This window comes from Ovis aries, chromosome 3 (assembly GCF_016772045.2).
Source record: "Ovis aries strain OAR_USU_Benz2616 breed Rambouillet chromosome 3, ARS-UI_Ramb_v3.0, whole genome shotgun sequence".
Classification (NCBI taxonomy): domain Eukaryota; kingdom Metazoa; phylum Chordata; class Mammalia; order Artiodactyla; family Bovidae; genus Ovis; species Ovis aries.
Window position 1 is genome coordinate 6,685,609 of NC_056056.1, and position 15,764 is coordinate 6,701,372.

The 15,764-nt window shown below is 48.8% G+C and overlaps 2 protein-coding genes across 11 annotated transcripts in view; one reads left to right on the forward strand and one right to left on the reverse strand.

Moving 5' to 3' along the window:
• Window positions 1-6,755, reverse strand: part of USP20 (ubiquitin specific peptidase 20) — a 46,531-nt gene extending 39,776 nt beyond the window's left edge. For 7 of the 9 annotated variants that reach the window (XM_042245536.1, XM_027966305.2, XM_042245537.1 and 4 more), the window contains exon 1: window positions 6,711-6,755. The gene's annotated coding sequence lies outside the window, so the exon portion shown is untranslated. Of the gene's footprint in view, window positions 1-744; window positions 2,937-6,710 lie in introns of all 9 variants that reach the window. The other 2 variants (XM_042245535.1, XM_060411661.1) reach the window with 2 other exon arrangements.
• Window positions 6,756-6,961: 206 nt separating this feature from the next.
• Window positions 6,962-15,288, forward strand: C3H9orf78 (chromosome 3 C9orf78 homolog). Of its 2 annotated transcripts, XM_015094143.4 has the most exons (9): window positions 6,962-7,095; window positions 7,470-7,529; window positions 9,888-9,939; window positions 10,074-10,144; window positions 10,681-10,758; window positions 11,305-11,502; window positions 12,498-12,634; window positions 12,741-12,839; window positions 14,943-15,288. In XM_015094143.4, exons 1-9 carry the CDS (start codon window positions 7,013-7,015, stop codon window positions 15,032-15,034), a joined length of 870 nt encoding a protein of 289 aa, XP_014949629.2. In that variant the 5' UTR covers window positions 6,962-7,012; the 3' UTR covers window positions 15,035-15,288. The 2 variants fall into 2 exon arrangements, with proteins under 2 accessions (XP_014949629.2, XP_060267657.1); XM_060411674.1 differs by having other exon boundaries at window positions 12,741-15,288.
• The last annotated feature ends 476 nt before the right edge of the window (window positions 15,289-15,764 follow it).

Here is a 15,764-nt window from a genome sequence, read left to right on the forward strand (position 1 = left end):
CTAGATACATACAGACAAATTTTCCTCCAGAAACATATAAATTTATTGGCCTCCCAACAGTGTCTGAGCAACATAGAAAGTTTAAGGCTTACTAATATTTTTTTTAAGTTAATGTTTAAAAATCAGTTTATAGAAACAGACTCACAGATACAGAAAACAAACTACGGTTACCAAAGGGGAAGGCGGGGAGGAATAAATTAGGAGGTTGGGATAAGTATATATACACACTACTATATATAAAGAGATAACCAACAAGGGCCTACTCTATAACACAAGGAATTATACTCAATAGTTTGTAATAATCTATAGGGGAAAAGAATCTGAATAAAACATAAGTTCACATATGTATGTATAACTGAAGCACTGTGCTGTATACCTTAAACTAACGTGACACTGTAAATCAACCAGACTTCAATTTAAGAAAACCAGTTTATATACGGGGAGATGTCGGGTGGTAGTATCAAACACTAGATGCTTAGCATTCTATGCAGGACCTGGAACATCTGAAGTGCCCAAGTCTGCAAGGATCACACTTTGATGACCCCAGCCGTCTAAAAGCTGTCATTTTGCTTTATCTTGGTCCCCAGTCAACACTGACCAGGCACCTTCCTGGGTGATGGGGAACAAGCCAGGCACGGGTGCTGACCTCGCGGGACACAGAATTCCCTGTTTCAACACCAGGGTGCCTGTGCACAGCCACGAAGGATGTTATAATCACTAATGGGAGCCACTTTCCGTTCTTACCGCAGTCAGCTGCTCCGCAGGCGTCACCCCTGGAGTTGACTACGATCACGGAGGGCAATGATGGGGACAGCTAGCCCCGAGTTCAGCTCCTCGATCTTGTCGCTCACAAGCTGTGTGTCTTTAGTGAAAATCACCAATCCTCAGTTTCCTCATCCAGAAAAATGGGGACAAAGACAGCAGGTAGGTGGTAGGGTGACTGAGAGGACGAGGTGGGACAACACATAGCAAGGATTTAGCGTAATGACTTCTGATCATAGGGACTTGCTCAGAGTTTGTATTTATCTGCACAGCACCAGTCCAGTGGCTAAGACGCCAAGCTTCCAATGCAGGGGACCCAGGTTCATCCCTGGTCAGGGAACTAGAGCCCACATGCTGCAATAAAGATCCTGTGTGTGGCAACTAAGACCCAGCATAGCCAAATAAATACACTTTTTAAAAAAGAGGAAGAACGTTCAAAAAAATGCTTGGTACTATAAAGTTTGTTGTGGCACTCAGTCACTCAGTCGTGTCCGACTCTTTGCAACCCCATGGACTGTAGCCCACCAGGCTCCTCTGTCCATGGAATTCTCCACGCAAGAATACTGGAGTGGGTTGCCATTTCCTCCTCCAGGGGATCTTCCCAATCCAGGGATCAAACCCAGGTCTCCTGCAATGGCAGGTAAATTCTTTACCACTGTGCTGCCTGGGAAGCCTGTAAAGTATGTTACTGGCTGTGTTTTTGGTTTTGTTTTAAATTATGTATTTATTTACTTTAAATAAAAGGTAATTAAGTCATATCAATGTAGGCAGAAACCAATACAACATTGTAAAGCAATTATCCTCCAATTAAAAATAAGTAAACTATCCCCCAAAAGTAGTTAAGTTCACTGAGGTCTTCAGGGTGGACCTTAATCCAACGAGAGTGGTGTCCTTATAAGAGGAGGAGATTTGGATATACACCAAGAGGCTCCAAGAGAAAGAACCATGTGAGGACATAGCAAGAAAGTCACCATCTGTATGTCAAGGGGAAGCCTTAGAAGAAATCAAACCTGCTGACCTCTTTCTTGGACCCCCAGCCTACAGAACTGCGAGAAAATAAAGTTCTGTTTTGTAAGTCATCCAGCCTGTGGTACTTTGTTATGGCAGCCCTGGGAAACTGATACAGTGTTAGATCAACATTAAAGTTTCTGAAGATGGGGACTTCCCTGGTCGTCCAGTGGTTGAGAGTCTGCCTTCCAATGCAGGGCATGTGGGTTCGATCCCTGGTCAGGGAACTTGGATCCCACATGTCTTTGGGCAACTAACCCGAGCTCTGCAACTAAGCCCTGATATAGTAAAAAAAAAAAAAAAAAGTTTCTCAAGATGAAAACCACTTTCTGGTTATGTATCCTTGTCCTTAGATAATTCCTCCTAAATATTGAAGGGCAAAGGGTCATGATATCTGCAACTTACTCTTAAATGGATTGGCAAGAATAATTCTGATGATGATGAATATATAAATACAGAGAGAGTAAATGGGGCAAAAATGTTAGCAATTGGTAGATATAGGTGAAGGGTAAATGGCATTTATTTTATGACTCTTTTTACTTGTCTGGGTTTGATTTTTTTCAAAATAGAAACTTTTTTTTTCTGTTTCAAATTCTTTATTACACATCATGGTTGCACAGTTTGAGGCTGGTTAAATACCACTGGCTTTCCATTTTTCTTTGAAGATTTTCCAGATCACTACATGCAAGTGACCAGGAAAATATTTGGCATTTTAAAATTTTGAAACACTGAACAGGCGCTTACATGATCAAAATAGAAACTTTTTAAAGATTCCTTTTATCTCACTTAACGATAGGAGCAGAGAAGGGTCTCTTGGAAAAGGTAACCTTAACTCATGTCAATGGATGTGAGCTTGAGCAAGCTCCGGGAGTTGGTGATGGACAGGGAAGCCTGGCGTGCTGCAGTCCATGGGGTCGCAAAGAGTCGGACACGCCCGAGCAACTGAGCGACAATTCAACAACAGGAGCTCCAGGACCGAGTGCCTACTCTGGGCCAGGCATGATGGCAGCGCTTCACTACACACTCTCGGGTGAGGACCGCTGCTTCTTATTTTATGGAGGAAGAACGGAGGCTCTGAGATGGGAAGCCACTTGCCCAAGACCACAGAGCAAGGGAGTGGGACAGCGGCAAGTGAGCCAGGTGGGGTGGCCTTCCCATCCTTCCCTCTGCAAAATAAACGGAAAGGACGCAGCAGGTGTTCAATGAAGATTGAAAAGGAAAGAAACCTCCACTGCGCGGAGGCCTGGATTGGGGCACGGGCCCTCTTGAGAGCAGCAGCTCCACGGTGCTGGTAAGAGTCACCGCCCCATAGCTGGTATTCGAGATGCCCGCCAAGCGGCTGCGCCTCCGCTACAGACACCGGGGCACCTCTCCCTCCTGACCCACCAGACCCACCTCCTCTCGGCGACGAGAAAGCAGGAGGAGAGGAGGCAGGCTGGCAGGTCTGGCAGGGAGCCTGGCCACTGCAGGCCCCGGATGAGACGTCTAAGAGGCTTCCTTATCCTGAACAAGGGCGGGCTAGTCCCCCCGACCAGGGCCTTCGTGGAGTGATGGGGAAAGTCACCCCCACTTCAGCCCCGCACAGGGGTGCAGGCAGTGAGGCAGCGCATCTGGGCCTGGCACCACCGCTGAGACCAGGCCTCAGGGGCCCATTACTCATCAACTTCCTGGAGGTTCTGGCTACATCCTTCTGCCAGCTCAGAGCCCAACTCCTCAGGATTTAAAGGCGATGCTGCCAACTCCAGCACCAACACAAGGACACCCCCCTGCCCTGATCCTCACCACACTGGCCACCCCACAGTGCCCACACCTTTCCATGCTCCCTTCTACCCCACAAAACATGTCCCCTTTTCCTCCCCCTCCTGCCTGCTCCCCACTCTACTTCCAAGCCACCCCCTTGCCCCCAAATTCCTCTCTTTAACCAGACTTAATACGCCAAGTCCACCGTCCTTCCACCTCTCAAGGCAGGACCCTCACCCCTTCTTTCTTGCCAAGTTCTGCTTGCCCCCATTCAGGATGGCCCTGTGAACTGGAAACGGATACTAACAGACCCCACGAAATCCTCACAATCACCCTGGAGGTCAGGTGACATTGAGAGCAAAATCCATCTCCGCCTCCATCACTAAAAGAGGGAAGGCTGAGGCTCAGAGAGGGGAAGCAACTGGCTGGGGGTCACAGAGCTACAGAGCTGCTGAGCCAGGATTCAAACCCAGGAAGTCAGTGCTCTGAACTGTCAGCTACCAGCTGCCAAACAACTTGGAGTGAGGATGATGACCTTCACCTCCTCAGACCCAAATGCCCAACCCCAAGGGTGGCTTCCCTTGGCCTTCCTCACAAGCACCTCTTCTGAGTCATTCTCCACACAGCACTTTTTTCTGCTCAATTTCAGTTCCTTAAGTTTAGGTTAACATCCTTGCACGGCCTGAAGCTCGGTACTGCACTCTGTCCAAGGGGCCGTAAGAGCCCATTAATTGGGGTTATGGCTGCTCCATGCTGGCAGTCCCTGGGGGCTGACAGGCTAAAGGCAGTGACTGGCCCAGGTCACTGAGAAGCTGCAAACCCTGGAGTAAGTAAAAGCAGAAACTCAGACCAGAACGCCTAAAACCACGAAGCAGGAGAGGATTAGAGAGGTTCATGCTGAAGTCACACAACCAGCGGATGGTAGAGCAGGGGCTCTGGTGGGGAAAGGCTCCTGCCCAGGCTCACACAGCAAGCTGGCAGAACTGGTCCTTGAACCCAGGGCCAACAATTCAGTCCACTGCTTTGTCATGTCACTGACCAAACCACAAACCAGAACACCAATTTAAATCTGCAAGTCAATTCTCTCCTCGATTCTGATTCCCTCCCGTTGCTCTACTTTTTTTTTTTTTTTCCATAGCATCACCTTCTAACATCTTTACATAGTTATCAGGCTATCTGAACATAAAGTCCATGAGTTCAGGGGGTCTTTAGTCTCTTTTGCTCCCTGACGTATTTCAAGCACCCAAAGCAGTGCCTGTTCTGTATACTGAAAGCTCAGTAAATATCTGCTGAATAAGTAAGTTTGTCCCACAAACACTCAATGAGTACTTACTATGGCCAGGCTGTGAGCTGCAATCATTTTGCTGGATTCCCAAATCGACCTAGACGTTAATGCTCACTGAGACAAGCCCACATTTCACCTGGTTCCAGGAGCCAGTGCACGAACCCAAACTCAAGCCAAACCTGGACACTCTTCAAGAACCAAACCTTCAAACCAAACTAAAAACATGGCATTTCTCTGAACTGAAGAGAACTCAGATTTCCCACAGGCTCCCTCTGAGAAGCAGTTTCAACCGACCCCCTAAAAGGCCCACCAAAGTTCAGAGGATCTGCAGCCCCTCAGCCCAGCCACAGGCTGCCAGACTCACCCCTGCCACTTTCGGAGCATCACTTCTGCTAAACTCAACTCAGTCAGACCGAGGTTATCAGTGGGCACGCTGGTCTTGCCCAGCAGGGACAGTACATCTGTACCAGATGATCCTCCCTGGGCTATCAGCAGAAATGTCCTTGGCCTTGCAGCCCTCTCCTTAGTGCTGTCCAGTACCTACTGGTGGGAGGGCTCCTGGGAGGGCAAAATTGGAGCCAACTCTGAGAGCGTGAGAGCTGCAGGCGTCCACTCCCTGGGTTCCTGTGGCAGTTCCCAAGGAGCCTCTCCTTCAGCTATCACAGACAAGGGGCCCAGTGACTCCCATGTGCATTTGGGTTTGGTTGAACCAGACTGCAGAGGGCTAGACCTGGACACTTTTAAACTATGGCTTTTCATCAAAGCCACAAGGTGTTCCAACAAGTCCTGAGTCTACTATCTGTCTCAGTACACAGAAGATGACGGCAACCTCAGAGGAGACTGTTCCAGAGAACAGTAAGGCATTCCAGAAATGCTGCCCTACTTCCGGATGGTCTTCCCGAGGAGGGAACCCGCAGAAAACCAACTCTTACTGTGCCAGGTACTGTGCGCAAGGTGCAGCAAGGGAGGCCTGTAACTGATTTCTACTCCCCCTTCCAGCTGTGTTCCCTGAGGTACATACTGCCTCTCTGAGCCCTGGTGTCTTCCTTGGCAAAATGAGAAACAATAATCAAATCTACTTCCTAGGATTGTTGGATGAGTTTAATGAAATAATGCTGAGTCCAGTGCCTGTCACGTTAAGCGCTTAATAACAGGTAGGTCTTGCTAAGGAAAGGACAGACAGCATATTGAAAAAAGGAAAACTAATAAGGGCTTCCTAGATGTCCCGTAAGCCATTATTTATGCATTTAGTTATATCCTAAGCGTCGGTTCATTCCTGTTTTTCAAATAAACTTAATCCTCAGAGCATCCTCGGGTACAAGGGGCGGAGGCCAGAGCGACAGTCCTCGTGACAAAGGACGAAAACAAGGCCCCCGAAGGTCCCGGGAAGCGGCCAGCAAGCACCTTCTGCCCTCAAACCCTCCCGAGTGGGTTCAAAACACCAGACACGACTCTCCTCCGGGAGAAGTGGCTGGAAGCGATCGTTAGCGGGGGAGTCGGGGCTGGGGCTTTAATTCATCAAGGCTAAGAAGTGGTCATCTTTTGTCCCTACAGGAAAAAAAAGTGCACGTCAGGGCCCAGACCCGGAGGAAAGAAGTCGACGGTCCGAGACGCCGCAAGCGTGCTTTCAACGCTGGGGCAGGCCCAGGCAGAAATGAAAGAGACGGCGCCCCCTCTTCCGGAGCCTAGGGGCTCGAAGTGGGGCGCCAGGGGCCCGAGAAGATACCCTGGGCGCCGGCCGGAGGAGGGGTCAGGGCGGTGACGGCCGAGGGAGGTCCCGGGCTCTGCTCACCTGGCCGCGGCGTTGTGCGCACCAGGCAGGGCCAGGTCCCCGCCGGCCCGGAGCCGGACTGGGGTCGCCCCTGCTCGGAGAGACCCGGCCCCCTGAAGCAGCCGGCGGCGGCCGGGAACTCACCTGCAGTCGCAACCGCACCGCCACCGCCGCCTGTCAGTCAAGCGCGCCCTCCGAGCCGCGGGCGCAGGGTCTTGAGGCCCGGCCAGCCGCGCCCCGCCTCCTCCCCCCTGGGCTGCCCAATCGGGAGAGGCCGACGCCACGGACGGGGGCGTGGTCAGATGGGCGTGTAGGCCGGGGGCGGGGCCGGAGCTGGGGGCGGGGCAGGGCGGGGCCGGCGCTCTGACCTCACAGCCGCGCGCCGGAAGTAACCCAGTTCTCGGCGCAGAGGCTTGGCGGCTCTGGGCCGCGGTGCCGGTGCGACTATGCCGGTCACCGGGAAGACTTTCCGCCGGCGCCGCGCCGACTCGGAGTCGGAGGAAGACGAGCAGGACTCAGAGGAGGTTCGGTGCGTTTGGGGCGGGATCCCACGAGGCAGGAAGAGAGAGGCAACCTAAGGGGATTCACGACCAGCCGGGTACCTCGTTGACACCATTGCTGTGAGCGGTGTCGTTACCCCTCTGCGAACGAAGAAAACGAGGCTCCTAGGGATGAGACCGCACCACCCCCCCCCCCGCAAGGTCTCATGGTTGGGAGGGGTGCCCCTGGGATGCGAAGTGGATCTGACTCCTGGTGGGTCGAGACACAGTCACTCTTTGGACCACTGCTGGCGGCTAGACGGCCAGTCATTGGTATCCGTCGAAGCTGCCTTTTGACTCTTTGAGTCCCGTGAAGGGTGTCTCAGCCTGTGCGTTGCCTTTTTTTTTTTTTTCCTCTTTTAAGATTAAAACTGGAAGAGACCCGAGAGGTGCAGAACTTGAGGAAGAGGCCCAACGGGGTGAGGTGGGTACCGCTTGGTAGTCGAGGATCCAGAACATGAGGGGATGACAGAGACACCACCTCCTCCGACTCCTCTCCCCCCGCCCGGGTCGTTGTCACAAATACATTCTCAGACATAGACAGCTCCTTTTCTTGACACACTTTACACTTTGTACTGCCTGGAGAGGGATTCAAGCGTTGTTATTGTTGTTTGCAAATGTTCAACCAGGACATTACCTGAGACTTGTGGTCCTGAAGTTTGCTCCAGAGCTACCCTGGGCTTCCCTGATAGCTCAGTTGGTAAAGAATCCACCTGCAATGCAGGAGACCCCGGTTAGATCCGCTGGAGAAGGGATGGGCTACCCACTCCAGTATTCTTGGGCTTCCCTCGTGGCTCAGCTGGTTAAGAATCCGCTTGCAATACGGGCAACTTGGGTTTGATGCCTGGGTTGGGAAGATTCCCCTGGAGAAGGGAAAGGCTGCCCACTCCAGTATTCTGGCCTGCAGAATTACATGGACTGTGTATTCCATGGGGTTGCAAAGACTGGGACACAACTGAGCAAGTTTCACTTCTTCCAGAGTTACAGGTCATTCATTGCTTGTGTTTTTTGTTTTTGTTTTTGTTTTTTAATTCCAATACTTTGGCCACCTGATATGAAGAACCGACTCACTGGAAAAGACCCTGATACAGGGAAAGATTGAAGGCGGGAGGAGAAGGGGACGACAGAGGATGAGATGGTTGGATGGCATCACCGACACGACAGACATGAGTTTGAGTAGGCTCTGGGAGTTGGTGATGGACAGGGAAGCCTGGTGTGCTGCAGTCCATGGGTTCGCAAAGAGTTGGACACGACTGAGCGGCTGACCTGAGCTGATGACTGTACTGGGTCTTCCTTTGTATGCAGGGGCTTTCTCTAGTTGCGGTGCTTGGGCTTCTCGTTGTAGCGGCTTTTCTTGTTTCAAAAGACGGGCTCTAGGGTGCCCGGACTTCAGGACTTGCAGCATGTGGGCTCCGTAGTTGGGACTCAAGCTTAGTTGCCCCTCAGCTTGCGGAATCTTCCCCCACCAGGGATCAAACCCGTGTCCCCTGCGTTGGCAGGTGGATCCTTAACTACTGGACCCCCAGGGAAGTCCAGACTGGTGTTTTTCTTACACTTAAATTAACTGTGAAATGCACGCTGATAAGAGTTTGGGAAATTTTAGAAAGGTATAATCAAGAAAATAAATAGTAGGTATAATTCTCCCATAAAGAGCTAACCAGTGTTGACATTTAATGTTCTTCCCTGCCTATTTTCTCTCTCTTTTGTAAAGACTGTGAGCAGCCTTATTTTTATTCTGCGCTTCAATAGTCTCCTCTTATCCACAGGGGCTATGTTCCAAGACCCCCAGTGGATGCCTGAAGCTTGAATAGTATCTAATCTTATGCCGACTATTTTTCCCCACACTGATAGGTGGGTCATGTATACAGTGTGGACCCTCAGGACAAAAGGGTGGTTCACCTCCTCTGTCGGACCAGGCAAGAGGGCAGAGATTCTTCACACTGTTTATAATAGCTGATAGCTAATTTAAAACTTACGAATTTTTTTATTTCTGGAATTTTCTATTTAATACTTTTGGACCATAGATAAAACTGACACTGTGAAAAGTGAAACCACAGCTAAGGGTGGGGGGAACTACTGTATTTTCAATTCATGATATTGTGGGTATTCATCCACATTGTGGGTAATCGTTCCCCCCAAAACCTTTTTCATAGCTGCATAATATTCCACCAGATATACATACCATAATTTAACTTACCCCCTCTGTTTTGGGATCTGTAGGTCATTGTGCCAAATTTCACCACCAAATAAGGCTGCAGTAGTATTTTCCTACACTTGTCTTTAGCTTCATTTTCCATGAAGGCAAAATCTTAGAAATGAGGTTTCTAAGCCAAGATGACTTTGTAGGAAAGTGTACCACTGAGGTGAACACTGCCCCCATCTCTAGCATCTAGAGCGTCTCTCTCGCTCTCTTATTTTTTCATAACATTTATTTATTTGGCTGCACCAGGTCTTAATTGTGGCTCATGGGATCTTCGGTCTTCGTTGAAGCACGCAAACTCTTAGTTGCTGCATGTGGGATAATTCCCCGACCAGGGCCCCTGCATTGAGAGTGCAGAGTCTTAGCCACTGGACCACAGGGGAAGTCCCTAGGGTGTCTCTTGATCCCTGTTATTCTTGTAGGTGTTTCCATCTGACTTTGGTTTCCACTCCTCAAATCTTAACCCCACACTAATATTGCAGACTTCCTGAATGCTTCTTCAGACTTCCTAAATGTTTCTCCTTGTCTCTGAACTGTGCCATTTTTCTCTCTCTCTCTCCTCTGCTTTTTGGTTATTCTCAGTGCTGTTGCCCTGCTGGTGGGAGAGAAGGTACAAGAGGAGACCACTCTAGTGGTGAGTTGTGGGACCCTCCCTGGGCAGTGGGAAGATGTGACTGCTCTTCAGTGGGTGATTGAGTTTTCTTTAAGAACAAAACATTCCGCTGCAAATTACACAGATGCTGCTTCTCCGCTGTTTGCTTTCTGCAGGATGATCCCTTTCAGATGAAGACAGGCGGGATGGTGGACATGAAGAAACTAAAGGAAAGGGGCAAAGATAAGTACGTGCAAAACAGGCTCAGATACAAACTCACCTGCACCGCCTGCCTGGGTTTGTGCTCCTCCAGGGAGCTGGCACCTGCTGCAGCTTTTATACGGCTTGAAGTACCCTTTGTGCTCTGTAAAGAGTATGTTGTTTAAAAGCAAAAGAAAGTCTTCAAAAGTTAACTTAGTGTGATGTACGTAGGCACCTCTTGTAAAGATGCATTGTATATTGTCTTTCAAACCCATGTGGAAGTTATTTTTCTTTTTCAGGAAAAACATAGAAACACAATTACCAAAATAATACAAGCAATGCAAAAGTGAAAAATAAATATATCTACTCACTACCCTTGAAGTTTCTCCAGAGGCCGTCAGTGTGCTTGCGTATATTCCTGGAGTTCCTTCTGTTTACGTGTTATATATGTATCTTATTTTTTTCCAACTGCGGACAGATGTTGTACATTTCATTGCATACTTGTTTTATTCATGTAGCATCATATTCAGCCTCATTTATCTGTGACTCTAAGGCTCTCCTTCACTGTTTTCTTTTTTGTAGGATCAGCGAAGAGGAAGACCTCCATCTGGGGACATCATTTTCTGCAGAAACCAACCGAAGGGATGAGGATGCCGACATGTAGGTGTCAGTCTTTTCAGCAGTGAGCGATTGGGGGTGGGCTCCAGCCAGATAGTGTCTAAGACATTTAGTCACAGATGACATTTCTAATCTTATCCAAAAACAGCAAATATGATCCCTCTTGTGTCCCTGGTCCCCCTTACTCCACCACCTCAGGCTTGAGAACTTTGAAAACCTCAAGAATTCTTTAGGAACGTGGTTCTTAGAATTTTTAGATTCCTTGGCTAGTAATATTCCCATCCCATCCCCTAAAGAAAATTGCAGGGAGAAACACTGGACTTGCCCATTTTTCATTTTGCCACCAAGGCTGTTAAATAAAAACTGCCATCAAAGAAACTTACACATGATGTGGCGGGACAGGATCTCATTATATAGATTGGTGCTTTAAATTGAAAACTTCTGGCTTGATTTAAAAACTGAAAAGTTATTTTTATTTTTCTCACTTCTCCATGGAATGAGGACAACTTCATCATCACCCATCATGGCTCTGGGCCAGGGTTGGAGCAGTCCTCCCTCTCCCTGAGGCCTGCAGGTATCTCGTTTCAGGATGAAGTACATTGAGACAGAGCTGAAGAAGCGGAAAGGGATCGTGGAACACGAGGAACAGAAAGTCAAACCAAAGAATGCAGAGGATTGCCTTTATGAGCTGCCGGAAAACATCCGGGTTTCCTCAGCAAAGAAGACGGAGGAGATGCTGTCTAACCAGATGCTGAGCGGCATCCCTGAGGTGGACCTTGGCATTGAGTGAGTTTCAGACCCACGGTCGCGCCTCTCTCCCTCCCCTAGGCAGAAGGGCTAGCTCTCTGCTTTCCAGGTAACAGTTAAGGGGGCTGTTTCTTAACTTGTCTCCTTGGAAACCTACAGATACAAACTTACCCTCTCTGGCCTGCCGACATGGTTGCTGCCCAGAGTTTCTTTGGGTTGATCAGAGGAGTTAAAGACACAGGGAACTGTCGCTACCAAAAACAAAAGTATTTGTTTTATTTTATGAAGTAGAGGGATACTTTTTTTCTGTTTTCTCTTTTATATTTACTTATTTATTTGGCTGCTTCGGGTCTTAGTTGCAGCATTTTGGATCTTTTCATTGTGACATGCTGGCTTCTCTCTAGTTGTGGCGTGCGGGCTTACCATGGCATGTGGAATCTTAGTTTCCCAACCAGGGATCAAACCCACGTCCCCTGCACTGGAAGGTGGATTCTTAACCACTGGACCTCCGGGGAAGCCCTGAAAGTGTTCTTGTTTAGCCTTTGTTCACAGCTCTTCCAGTCGGTGCTTGTAGCGCCTGCTCTCTTCAGCAGGAGTGGTGATAAGGTTCACCCACCCGGTGATCCTCCTTTCATTCTAACTACAAAGCATCCGCTCTAAAAGGGGACTTTTGTGGAGGAAATACAGGGTCAGAATCTTCTTCAGGTGTGGTAGAAAGTTGGGAGACATCTGAGTTCTCACCTCCTTGCTGGCCTCACTGGCTTTGAGCCTTAGGGTGTTCACCAGTTCACCTGACCTCTGGCTCAGTTTCCCCTCGATCAGAAGAGAGTAAATCCTGCATCTCCGATGCTGTGAGAGTGCCATGATACTCTGGCCGCAGGGGAGTTGGTAAACTGTAGAGAGCTATGCCCTGAGAAAGATGACATCCTTATGCAGCTGAGCGGGGAGGGGTGCTTCAAGCCCCTCCAGTCAGTTCCATCTGTGGCCCGTAGTGGCAGAACTCTAACCGTGGAGTGGCCTCTCTCTCCCCACAGTGCGAAAATAAAAAACATCATTTCCACGGAGGACGCCAAGGCCCGTCTGCTGGCTGAGCAGCAGAACAAGAAGAAAGACAGCGAGACCTCCTTCGTGCCCACCAACATGGCTGTGAACTACGTGCAGCACAACCGATGTGAGCACCGCGTCGCCAGGGGGGCGGCTCCACCCTGCACCACTGGGTTGAGGTCCCTGGGTCCCGCTGTTCTGTCTGACACACCCCCTGGTCTCTTTCGGTCCAGTTTACCATGAGGAGCTCAATGCTCCCATACGGAGAAACAAAGAGGAGCCCAAAGCCCGACCCTTGCGCGTGGGGGACACAGAGAAGCCGGAGCCTGAGCGTGAGTACAGCAGGGGCCTTGGGGCCACTGGGGGCGGCCGTGGCCAAGGGTCGGTGGAGGCAGGGAGGGGCAGCGCTTGGGCTTTGGGGCCAAGGCATCTGGGTTCTAGTTCTTTCTCCAGACCATGGTTGTGTGCCATCCCCTTTCCAAGCCTCAGTTTCCTCACCTTTAAAATGGGGTAATACAATGTACCACTGGGGGTTGCTCTAAGGATTCAATGGGCTATCAAATGTAACAGAGACTCAGAAAACTTGACTAAGCAAAAACAAAAGCTACTCATGATTTCACCACCCAAAGAAGGCCACAGTTACCATTTTTTGTTTTTAATATTTATTTTATTGAAGCATCGTTTATTTTCAGTGTTGCATTAATTTCCACTGTATAGCAAAGTGAGCCAGTTACACGTACATATGTGTGTTCTTTTTCATGGTTTTTTTGTTATGGTTTATTGCAGGATATTGAGTATAGTTCTCCATGCTGTACAATAGATCCTTTTTTTCCCTGAACTATACAGTGGGTTCTTTTTATTTATTTTTCAGTTGTAATATAATTGCCTCCCACTGCTGTGTTAGTTTCTGGTACACACAACATTGTTACATCGTGTTAACCCTCAGTATTCTCGGGGGACCGGTTCCAGGACCTGCTGCCGACACCAGAGTCTGTGGATGCTCAAGCTCGAGTTCCACAGTCAGCCCTCGGTGCCCATGGCTGCCAACCTACAGCGATTGCAAATGCAGCACTGCACAGCCTGGGGTTGGTTGGTGAAGCCATGGATACCGAGGGCCAACTCTGTACCCTTCCTGACTTTTAAAAAAAACACACATATATTGTATACATACTTAATAGGATATCACCGCTCTTCAGTGTCCGTCCACTGCCTGTTTCTTCGTGACAGTAAATGACATTTCCCTTTCAGTGGGCACACCACGTTCTGCTGTGCAGGTGGACATCCTTTAGTCTAATTGCCTCCCCCTGGCGAGACACTCGGGCTGTTGCCCACGTTTCCCTATGTAATGATGATCGTCCTTGACTCTGTCATGTCCTTAACGCTGCCTTCTGAGAACTCGACAAAATGATCCTCTGGAAGCGTGATGCTGACGTGTTCTCCCGCCAGCCGCATCCAGCAGTGCCCTTCCCCACGTGCTCTTAGCACCAAGCAGTGTCATCTTTTTCATCGACAATGGGACAATTCTTAGGAAATGCTACGTTTGCTGAGACTTCTCTGGTTCTTCCTTCCTACTTCAGAAATTATTTCCTGTAACACTTTGGCCGAGTAGTCTTTGATTCCCAGAGTTTCCTGTTATTAATATCTGTTAAACAGGTTTTAGATGCACCAGATTTGGGTTCAATGCTTAGCTTCCTGTCACTTTCTGAGTGACCTTGAGCAAATCAGCTAACCTCTCTGAGGAGAGATGGTAACGTGCCCCTGCCGGGATTTCTGGGCAGGTGAAAGGAAGTCATGTCTAAAAGTACTTGTGCCATGCCTGACACCTAGTCACACTCTCAGTGCAGTTAAGAGTTTGCTGAATTTGTTATTGTTCATTTGCTGAGTAACGTCCGACTCTTTGTGACTCTAATGGACTGAAGAATATCAGGCTTCCCTGTCCTTTGCTATCTCCTGGAGTTTGTTCAAACTCATGTCCATTCAGTCAATGATGTTACCTAAAAATCTCATCCTTTGTCACCTTCTTCTCCTCCTGCCCTCTGTCTTTCCCAACATCAGGGTCTTTTCCAGTGAGTCAGCTCATTACATCAGGTGGCCAAAGTATTGGAGCTTCAGCTTCAGCATCAATCCCTCCAATGAATATTCAGGATTGACTTCCTTTAGGATTGACTGGTTTGATCTCTTTGCAGTGCAAGGGACTCTGCTGTTCACCTGGTCTAACACTAAAGTCAGCATATTGCAGCTGGCACCTGACCCCACCATGCTTGTTGCTCAGTAACACGTACTTACTGAGGCCCTCCTATGTTCCTGTTGACTAGGGCAGGCATTAGGGCGCCTCTCGAGAGTGAGACACAGGTATGGTTGACCTAGCCTGTGCAAAGCTAAGCCTATCAGTGGCTTCTAGCATGGTAAACAGCTTTTACTCTTTTCCTTCTCAGGGTCCCCTCCCAACCGCAAGCGTCCTGCTAATGAGAAGGCCACGGATGATTATCATTACGAGAAGTTCAAGAAGATGAACAGGCGGTACTGAGGGAGGCTAAATGGGGAGAGGTGCAGCGTGGGGCATAAGTAACTGTTGTCCACTCCCTTTGTCCCCATGATAAAAGATCTCCTGGACAGAAGCCTGCTCATTGGCTAGCAGATGGCTCCCAAAACAGACTCTGTCAGTCCCACTGCTTACCTGGGATTTTCAGGCATTGAATTTGTAATCTTTTGAAACAACGTGTAGTTTTCATTTGGGGGCAAACTAGTCTTGTGAGCATTATTAAATCTTGTTTCTAAATATGTTGACTTTCTCTTAGTATTTGCCTTGGGTCAGGAGGAAACAGCTCTGTGTTTCAGGGTAAGATGATATCCTTTAGATTGGGCCTTCATTATAATACATGCAGTCATTGTCTCTTGTTTTCAAATATCTGGAGTGAGATTCAGAAATGCCTCCTTCACTTTTTACAGTGGATCCAGCTGAAAGTAAGATCAAAGGAACACTAGTATTTTCTGACTTTTACAGTTATGTTTCTTTTTATTAAAAAAAGAAAAAGTGATCTCTATCATTTTAAGCATCTTAATATTAAATATGAAATGGATCCCGCCTTATTTGTTCTGCGTCGTCTTGCACCAGCAGTGACTCAGATCATGTGTTCTGGGGTTGGGCAGCTCAGAAGCCGAGCTCAGCCCCTGAGAGGGTTCTCTCCTTCCGCATGGGCTCCAGACTTGGAGCTGTCCGGTTGGTGCCACTAGTGGTGTCGCTTTCTGTGAGGCAG